Genomic DNA, 10,636 nt, shown 5'->3' on the forward strand with positions numbered 1-10,636 from the left:
TGCACATTCCCAACCCCTGAAATGGCTGCAAGAGCACGCCACTGCCTTAAGCATCAAAGGAAATTGGGCGAGATTCTCAATTGGATCATTACCACGGGCGGCGATTCTATCTCATCACGACATTCAAGCTGTAGAAGCGAAGCAGCTGCCTTGGACAAATTTGATGCTCCAACTTTGTAATCCGACTCCAAGAACATCTCCAGGATCGCCAAGGATTCGTTAGAGCAACGTGATCTGACATAGTCCAGGGCGCGACACGAGTATGATTCAGAGTTCAAATCGATTCTCTTTCTCGTGTCAATGAATGTTAATGAGTGGGTCGAGTAGAATCGATTCCAGGCCAAAGGGTTGAGTAGAGCTCCCACAGAGCGACGAGCGGCGAGGAACGATGAATATTAGAACCAATGCGATGACGACCGGCGACTGAGGAGCGACCAACGACGACCACCGAGCGAGGACCCCTGAGCGTCAATGAAGATTGCAGAGAGCAGCGAGCCACGGAGAAAACCCAACCCCTAAATCCTCCCTCCCTTTTTTAGTGGTTTTAGGTCGATTTACCCTCCTTTTCATATGAAAGGTAACTTGGTCAGAGAATTAGCAATCTAACGGAAAAGGGTATGTTTGATAGAATCTTCAACTATAAGGGAGATAATTGCTATATATAAAAATACGGGAACATGATATTCAGTCAAAAGTTAGGAGAGGGGAGTGTAATTTACTCTTTATATTTTTATGATTTATTTTGTTTCAAACTTTCAATATAGATACCCAATTTTGGGTCGATCAGGTATTGAGATTGGGATCAACCACTGCCAATCATACATCTATTGCCATATGATGTACAATAACCTGGTTCCTCTCTCAATTAAACTCTTTCTTGAGTAATGATTGTCTACTGTGGGTGCAGTGGTACAACGAGCATCGAACAATCGAGATGACATCAACACGTGTCCCAATATTGTTTCGGCCCTCGGATGCTCGTTGCATCCGTGGCAGAAGATGTTTTCACCTCTTTCTTTCTCTGGATACCCAATTTTTTTTAATTTATTTATTTCATCTATTCCATAATCGGAATAGAAAGAGTACACATTACACCATAATTTTGAATCAGAAAAGAAATTCCAAGAAATGACAGATTTATTCATTCTATCAACTACCAAGCCAGATCTGGCGTATCATAAGGGATTTGTATTTTCTATTGATTCCTACGGATTGGATCCTAGATAATTCTTGAGAGAGGGCGGCGGCCGTTAGTCGGCCAGGAATGAATTGAAAAAGAGGGATTTATCTGGTTCAGTTCTCGAGTTTCGTTATCATTACCTGTCCCTTCTCAAGTGTATCACATATTAGTTCTAATTAGTAGATTTTAGAAGTTGCTAATGGTTCCATAGTGTGTTACCTGTTCTATAAAGTGCTTCTATTCCTTTTCACAAATCATCACTAATGACAGGTTGAACCAGTACTCAATTTCTCCAAGCCCATAGATAGGTCACACTTCTGAAGCAGACAATGAACTCTAAAATCCAGCCCTTAGGCTCACATGCTAGCAGGTTTTGATAAACTCAACTGTTATAGGACCCTCTTCAGTCTTCAAGTACAAATGCAGATGGAAACATGATTCTTCTTGATGGAAAATGCATTTTCTAGCTCCTTGTTCACCTCACCATATGGCTGATCTCGCAGTCTAGTTCCTCTAATGCCATTGCCATTCCTCTGCACACACATCTGAAGGAAATGTTGTGGTATTGCCTTTTTCTTTTTTTAGAGAATTGCAGATATTCTTGCTTGGTTCACTGCTAACATTAGAAATTCTGGAAATTGGGTGGGTATCTAATCTAACCTGCAGATATGAGATGCTGTGATTCATGATTATTCTTTCTATTAAACAAAAAAAATTTGGTGGGGATGGGTGAGGGGGGAAGGGGGATTAGGTCATTAAAAAAATTCAAAATCATCAAATAAAATCATAAATCCCTTAAAAGCTGAAGTAAAGCACTTCGTAGAACCGTTTCTGTTTAGCATTCAATAACACGAGATACAAAGGAAATTACAAGGATCGTTCAAAATGTGGAAGGAAATGCAACAATTACCAGAATTCACAACAAAATGGGGAAAAAATCTTTTTTTTTTTTTTGGGGGGGGGGGGGGGAGTTGAGGGGAGGATAAGGCACTTCCTTCTCGTTTGTCTTCGCGTTCATTGTCATGTTACAAGGCCAAGAATGAGCTCTGAAATTTGATGCACAGAAGAAGTTAACAGAACATGTAATCAAGATGAAGTCAAGCTGCTGCAGATCCTCACCACAATCAGGTTACTCCTGCTTCTCCAACTCACCCATTCTCTCTATGATTGCCTGCAATATGTAGACCACATACAACTGTTGAATCCTAATCCTTTAATGGCCATAAGGAAGTTTACAACAACCAGTACTGCAAGAAACAGGCCCATGGATATGCTTGAACAGGCACACAGTAACACCAGAGCTCCAGAAATGTAAACGGCAGAAAACAACATTGTCGGTATTGAAGAGAATCATATCATGGCCAAAAGCAAGTAATAGGCAGCTTTTCTTTTCTATATATATATTTTTTTAAATAAGAGATCTAATTGTTTCCTTTTTGAAAGATGAAAGATTTTTCGCTCGTTCAAAGCATGTTAGGATGGAAGAAGACAGAAGAATTTAAGGTTAAAATATGTTATGACTTACGAGGCCTTGCAAGCTAGACACAGCTTATGCAAACAAAAGGGGCCCATTCTATGTTCATTCTATGTTCAAAGGTGCCTGCCTTTTATTTTTGTCAGAAGGATGGTATAGTGTTTTGGCAACCCTGTGCCATAGTGCTGGGAAAAGGCATACGCACCTTCTTGCTTGTTTCTTGGAGCTCCCCAGCAAGGATGAATTCGTCAAGTATCAAATACACCTATCATAGGGGGGAAAAAGAAAAAGGGGGGGGGGGGAGTTTGTTAGTAATGCCAATAACAAATTAAAAACTTTTCCTAACAAAGTAATAACATACAAGCAGTAATTACAGTGAATGTTAACAATGGAAATTGAAAGACAATTTCTTAACCACATGGGAATTAAATAAATAACAAATATTATGGACTTTTAAGATAAGGTACTGCTAATGCATTCAAATTTTTACGTGGTAGGCATGACTGATTTTGCAAATGCATCTTCTGATTGGTGTGCAAATGCAAAAATGCATTAAAAAGGAGTCTCAGTGAATAATGGGCATGCAGCACAACAAAAGGTAACCCTCAGTTAGAGCTTGAACTAAAACCAAACAAGGATTGAATCACTGAATACTCATTGCAGAAGTACAAGAAATAGAAATTTGATATATTTTATAGGGCTATAAAATTACAATCAATGAAGAAAAAATTGCAATTGTTTATTCATTGGAGCTTTCAAAATCACCCAAGTAATGATAGAGAAACTCCACTGCAAATCACGAAAATATTTTAAAATAATTTTCTTTGAACCCAAAATTCAGCCTGCTCTATAAAATGAGAAGGGAATATTTAAAAGTAGGAAAATGATCACCTTTCTTTTTTCCCAATAAAACTCAAGCAAATGAACAAATATGTTTATCGCATTTAAATTAACCAAGACCTTATCTTGGACTTCTATTAAACAAGATCTCTCAAGAATAGAAATCCCATTCATAGCCTGTTAACTTTTGCCATTCCTCAAAGAGCAAAACCCAATAATAGCATTAGCTAAAAAATGTCTAACCACTTAGATAAAACAACTGCATCAAATAAAAATAGGTATCTAGAAACCAGTTTAATGAGGACAAATGCCAGTGACCCATAGAACTGTCTACCTGAGAAAATGAACTCACAAATACTACAATATTAGTTTAATCAGGCAGTTCGTGTGTTATCAGAAACAAATGCAGACAACAACTGTACATACAGATACTATGATATTGATAATACTACACAATATTGCCTGGACTATACTGACACTTCATTTTAGGTACAAAATACACCAACTGACTCGCATCCTTGCTGTACAATAAACACAAATCTAGGTGCATATATATGCATGGGAACTTACATAGAGTGAGGAGATTCTTAAGCATATGAATTTGAATTTCCATGATATATTTCTTAAATTATTACAGTCAACGTAATTTTGAAAAGATCCGTAGGGAAGAACAGGTGTAACTGTATAAAAAAACATTACCAGATTTCTTTATTTTCCATTAAAGACTGGATTTTAACTATTGATGCACTTCCATGAATGAACTTTATAAAACAACTAATAAACATGGGAACTGTTTCACCAAGGGGATTTCCCCTTTATAAACAAACAGGAAGAAGTGTGTCCGACTAGAATGAAATGGAACTATAAAGGTACATTGCTTTTTGGGGTATTTAATTCTACTTTTACAACAGAATCTGGACCTGGTAAATGATTAACATTATAATGAAAGTGCATTAATAGACAAGAATACAAAGATACAAAATAATTGAGTTTATCCCCTGAACTGCAGGCATAGTCGACACCCGAGACCCACAGCCCAGAGTTATCAAAACATAAAAAATAAAAGGGATTTCACTCTTTTAATTATACAAAATAATAATATAATATCTAAAGGAAATAGCATAAAAAAAAATGAAAAAACCTGATTGGCAAGCAGGAAAGCAGAAAATCAACACACGCCTAGACCAGATATCACAGCTGGCTTGGCCACAAGGTCAAGGCAAAATTTCTGATACTCTAGAGGTAATATAGAGCCAGTAGATAATTCTAATGGTCACAAGAAGTGCAACTTACTCATGCTAGTCCTGCATGATGAAGTCCACAAATTGGACAACAGAACATACAGCACCCGGACTTTATGCTAACACATTACATGTTTGACACACAGGCAGTGACATCTGCAACAATGTGACTTAAAGCTAATATGCATTTCATAATATAGAATGTCAAAAGAAGACAAAGGATGAAAAACAAGAAAAACTAGAAGTTATACTTCCGTGTTTCTTCTCAAAGGAAAATTCATCCTGCTTTCACAGTACCAAAGAAGCAACATCGGTGGCCCTATTCATGAAAAACTATGGATTAACTTTTTAAGGATATATATAATTCATGCTTATCAGCATGCATTCCAATTCCTAATTTAGTTCAGGGTATCAACAGAAACAACAGAAATTTAATAAAAGAGTCAAAGAAGAAAGTTGACATGGACTTTATTGCGAAATATACTCAAGGAGAGTGCTCATATCATTGCTCTTAACAAGCATATAAAGATTCACATGCACAAAGCATGGGAAATTTGACATATATGAAGGACAAGTTGTCGCTAAAAACCACAAAAGAGATTTTTCAAGGCAATAAAAAGCATTGGATGTTTATCAATATCGGAATCAGACTGGATTGGTCATCCAATATCAGTATCGGATGGGGACTGATCCGATCTATCATAGCTAGTATATTGGGCCTTTTGTCACTGGATCAGATGATCATTTGTTAGGAAAAAGAAATCCAGAATGATATGGGTCATTTTTAAGCACTTATTGATCCTTGGATTTTTTTATCATCCAATAAATGAGGTGTATTTCATAATGGCAGTCCTGCAGATTAGACATGAAAAACTTGCACGGTAAGGCCCCATAGTCCTCAAACAAGAAAAATGAAGAGGAGACACTCAATGTCTAATATCTCCAGATTAAGAGACTAAGAGTATTAATTTGTATTTGATAAATTACAATGGTCAGAAATATAGCTGAGGAGTACTAAGTAATTAGCAAGAAATGACTAGCAGAGAAAGAGAAACATTATAATAGAAGTTCTAAGAACTGCACAAACCTTGTGAAAATTAAATACTAGATCCAGTTCACACACATTGCTGAAAAAATGATCCAAAATCTCCACAAATAAGTGGATGCACTCCAAGTATGCTAACTCGTTATCTGTGATGTCAACACACATTGAGAAAAACAAACCAGCATATCGCCTGTAGATAATCTTGTGGGTGCGGAACTGAAAAAATGAAATCAGTGTTTAAATTTCTGAAGGACCAACAAAACAATGAGAAGAATTAGTAATTAGTGAGCATATAACTGATATATTAAGGCGAGAATCAATAAGTAAATTGAACACCTCATCTGTTGTCAAGTTGATGATTCTCAAAAGTTTATTGATTTTATATCACCGAGGTTTCATCGAAAAGTGTAATTAAAGAAAGAAAACAGAATGTTATGAAAAAAATACATATATTAACGAAAAATTCATGGAAAGCAAAGACGAAATAACCTCTCCCTCTTGAACATTGTATTATGTACATATGATTGCCATAAAGTGTAAGACATATGCAAAAACTTAATTATCATGCCACTGCTATGAAACTCCAAATAACATATAAAGATACCACTTCCAAATACATCCATGTCCTAAATAACAGGGTGGTGAAGTGGAGCAGTAGCCTGAAGTGAAACACAAATATGGTAGCACATAAATGAAAAGCTCTAGAATGTTTGGAGCATCTGCAGAGTATACGGCTGTAAAACCAAGCATATAAATTCTAGATGTCACTCTTGGATCGTAGATAATTCATTATAGAGAATCCTTTTGGGTAGGGGGTCCTGGGGACCTGAATTAGAGATAAGGGAGAAAAAAGAATATGTCCTATGTAATAACTAAGAGTAGAAGCTCAAGATATCACTCTCATTTTGTACTCTTCCATTCTAGTGATTCCATTCTAGATATCACTCTTGGACATGTGCATCAATGGCACTAAAAAGGGCAGGGCAGACCTAAAATGACTTTGGGAGAAGTTGTGAGGAAAGATATGCATAGCTTAGGTTTAAACAAATATGGCTTTGAGTAGAGCTGATTGGAGTGTATGGATCCATGTAGCCAAACCCATTTAGTTGGGATAAGGTTGAGTTGAGTTGTATGTTTAAGTTGGATCATTATTGAAGCTGGACTATTCTTTTCTACTTATTATTCTAAAAAAATATTTTGATGTAACAAGGGGTGCTTAATCTGTTAAATGACTGTAGTGGAAATGAGATTGTTAGTATGGATAAATGACAATACAAAAGATAAAACTAGAAATTAATGCATCTGAGAGAGTAAGAAAACTGGGAAAGTGAGTAAAAAGGTTTGGCAAAGCAACTAGACCAAGGACTCCATTGTTCAGTAATCAAGATTCTTAAAATTGGTCAGAGTACCTAACTTCTAAACATATTTGTCAAGGCGTCGCCTAGGCGTCCAGGCGGTTTGCCTGGGGCCTAGGCGACAGTCGCCTTATTGCACTGCATGCCGCCTTGTGTTTTGGCACTTATTTATGCCAAATAACATTTAAGTAAATGAATTTTTTATTTCATTTACTTAAGATATTATTCATAAATAAGCAAATACCCCCCTATTTGAATCCAATAAAAATAGTTTAAAAATCAAATTCCAAAAAGATAAAAAGTCAACCCCCCAATCCAAGAAGAAAAACTGGATTTTGGTTATAGGGGTAACTTTCAACTTTTAAATGCTGGAGTTTTTCTCAATTATGAAAATTTTATAAATTCTATCATATTAAAACATTGCTAAAAACCAAAAGTCTGGTAAAATAATTTTTTGTTTTGATATCCATAAAATTATTTTCATTCAGACGATTTTAACAACATTCGAGCACTTAAAAATAAGTTTGACCAGAGCATAACTTTGTCATTACAACTCAAATTTAAGTAATCTTAGACTTGCTGGAAAGCTGGTTTTATATTATAACTGATACAAAAAGTCTCATGTAAAAATAATATCATTTGACCAGTCAAACTTATTATAGAACCAGAGCATTTCTCGAAATTTTGATTTTTTATAACTTAATGACTTAATGTTAATTTTTTATGATTTAATATGGCTAAATGTTGATTTTTAATGACTTGATGTTGCTTAATCTTGATTTTTTATGATACAAGGTATATATAGCTTACTAAATAATGTTAGAAAATAGGAAAAATAACAATTGGTTGCCTTGTTCGCCTCAAGGCGTGCGCCTTCTCGCCTAAGCGCTTAGACAACCCTCCACCGCTTTGGTTCGCCTTGGCGCCATGACAACTATGCTTCTAAATTTAATCAAAAATTTAGACCTTGAATAATTGCACTAGTATGCTCATGCTTACCAATTGAATAAATTGTTACTTATCCCTAAAAAGAAAAATCCGGTGAAAGGCTTATTGAGTTGAAGATGCTTAAAGAGAGAATAGTGGTTCCCTGTGGCATGCAGTTGTTCGGCTTCATATTGTTGTCTATTGGTTCAATTATTTATGTCCTTATGTTTTTTGTCTAGTGAAATTTTACCACAGGAAGATTTCCAAGTCTACTTGAGTTTAGTTTATAAAATCCAATTTCCAAATTCAATACAATTCCGGGTGTCTTTTCAGAGATTGAACCAAGAAAAAATTCTCAAAATGAAAAAAAGGAAAGGATAATGATTTAAGAATCACAAACCTCAACGAAATTCGTGAATTTGGGATCCCTATTGACCACCAATCGATGAACCTGAAGAGCAATCAACATATCTACATAAGAAAGAAATCGAGAAAAACCAAGTGAAGAGGGTAGGGGGAAGATACATAAACAATTAACATGATCCGACCTCGTATTCGACTTTGTGTTTCTCTGATTCTTCTAAAGGGACATAATACTTGGCAAGACGAGTCTTCCCCTGCCTATTCTGTAGTATAATGAATCGGATCTGCCATTACAGTTAAACGAGGAGAAAGTCAGTTCAAATGCCAGAATTTCCAAAAATCCCTTCAGTAAACCGAACGACCGTAGCCAATATTACCATTGTTGAAATATCAACAAAGAATCCAAATGACTGAGAGAGAGAGGAGGAAAGAGTGAAGACGGCGAAGAATCTCAACAGGTAAAAAGGACCTAGGGTTTTGGATTTGGATTTGGATTTGGCTTTGGCTTTGCTCGGGGCTCCTCTGTCATCAAGTGTTAAAGAAAGCTCAGTCGCAGATTGCAAAAGGAGAGGGAAGGAGGGAGGGAGGGAGGAAATCTTCTCGAGTGATCGAGTCAGATCGAGAATAAGAATAAGCAGTGTCCTTGGATCCGCACCCTGAGAAACGTCAAATGTTTGGTCAAATAGTCACCTCTATGAGAGAGATTTGCTACCGTGCTGTAACCACTATTTCTGAAGAACGTTGTACAATACCAGACATATGGGTCCCACTCCCAATATGTGGAATCGCAGCCGTCAAAATGCGTTTAACACTCTGCACTCCCCTTGATGAGATTGTGATTTAGTAACTATCTGATCCGTTTATTATTGACAAAATATTTCTACCAATAAAATAATAAGATATGAAGGCTTATTAATTCTTTTTTTTTTTTTGGTCGAATGATGGCTTATTAATTCGACCATTATTTTTTGTTGAGTTATTAGTCTCCAGAAATATTTGGCTGCTACCCGGGTTGCAGCCCTTTACTCGCAGACAAATAAATGGAATATAATTTATCTTCTCCTTTGGGTTCACAATTACACTCCTAAATTATAGTATTTTAAAAAATATAACTTACATTATATCCAAAATTACATTTTAAGATTCTTTTTCTTTGGCAGTTTGGCTGCAAGCAGGAGTTAATCAACCAATAAGAAAACCAGGTAGCCCCCCAAATGTGGACTGACAAGGGGCTGTGGCCTGTGTGCCGTGCTGGCTAGACCTATACACGAGCTGTGCTTGTGCGGGTATGCCAGTTCATGTGAGCACTGCCTACAGATGAGCACCGCAGTAGGAGAACTTAAAGTAGGCAACATGTTAACTCACACTCTAGTTCGGAAGGCCCTATCTATCCCGAACGTGTAGGATAGATTGATCATTATCGACTCTCTGGATTCAGAAGTGATCTGGTAATTCTGAATTCGCGGGTTCTTTGTGCCATAATGATTATCCTTTAACCCAAAAAAGTGTAGACCAGCTATCTGCCAAAGTTTTTTCCCTTATTCACTAACACCTTTTCAGAAACTTTCAAGATGCACACACAGTCACAGAGGATTAACATTACCCTGTCCCTCACTCAAGTTACAGAGGTTGACGAATCTCTCCGCAAATTCAAAACCTGAGAACATGGTCCCATTGTCACTCAGCATTTAAATCTTCCCTCCATCAGGGAGGTTGCAGGGAGATGTAACTCCACTTGACTCCTGTCCCTGACCCTGTATTGCAACCACTTTATGCCAATGTCGGAAAATGAGCCACACCAGCAAACAGGTGAAGCTTTCTTTCCTCCAAAAGATATGAAAACATAAGCCTTCGGGCTTATGTCTATTCTGAAAAAAATAAAAAAAAAAAAAAAAAAACATTACAAACTCTTAACAACAGTTTTGTTGTATAATGAGGATGATAAAAGTGATTTTTTCCACTTTGTTTACAATAATTAAAGTTCCATACAATGGCTTTAGAGGAAGCAACCTATCCACTGCATTCATCTAGAATGAGGAGAACTAATTGGTGCCCACCTATATGTTGTAACTCATAATACAACTCCCTCTCTTTCTCCCCCTTCCCCCATGGAAAAGCTGATGAAGGTATAATCTTAAAAAAGTAAATACCCATGTAGGAAATAATGATACTTTACAATGACAAGTTGCGAAATTCATAATTAACTGAATA

The 10,636-nt window shown here is 36.5% G+C and overlaps 1 protein-coding gene across 1 annotated transcript; it reads right to left on the reverse strand.

The window, feature by feature from the left end:
* Nucleotides 1–1,951: 1,951 nt before the first annotated feature.
* On the reverse strand, nucleotides 1,952–9,109 carry LOC122085253 (AP-2 complex subunit sigma-like). The gene is made up of 6 exons (XM_042653743.1): nucleotides 8,803–9,109; nucleotides 8,611–8,709; nucleotides 8,463–8,513; nucleotides 5,823–5,996; nucleotides 2,860–2,919; nucleotides 1,952–2,351 (listed from the first exon to the last, which is right to left on the reverse strand). The coding sequence occupies exons 1-6, from the start codon at nucleotides 8,803–8,805 to the stop codon at nucleotides 2,310–2,312; spliced, it is 429 nt and encodes a 142-aa protein (XP_042509677.1). The 5' UTR covers nucleotides 8,806–9,109; the 3' UTR covers nucleotides 1,952–2,309.
* Between the last annotated feature and the right edge of the window lie 1,527 nt (nucleotides 9,110–10,636).

Source organism: Macadamia integrifolia, chromosome 7 (assembly GCF_013358625.1).
Source record: "Macadamia integrifolia cultivar HAES 741 chromosome 7, SCU_Mint_v3, whole genome shotgun sequence".
Classification (NCBI taxonomy): Eukaryota; Viridiplantae; Streptophyta; class Magnoliopsida; order Proteales; family Proteaceae; genus Macadamia; species Macadamia integrifolia.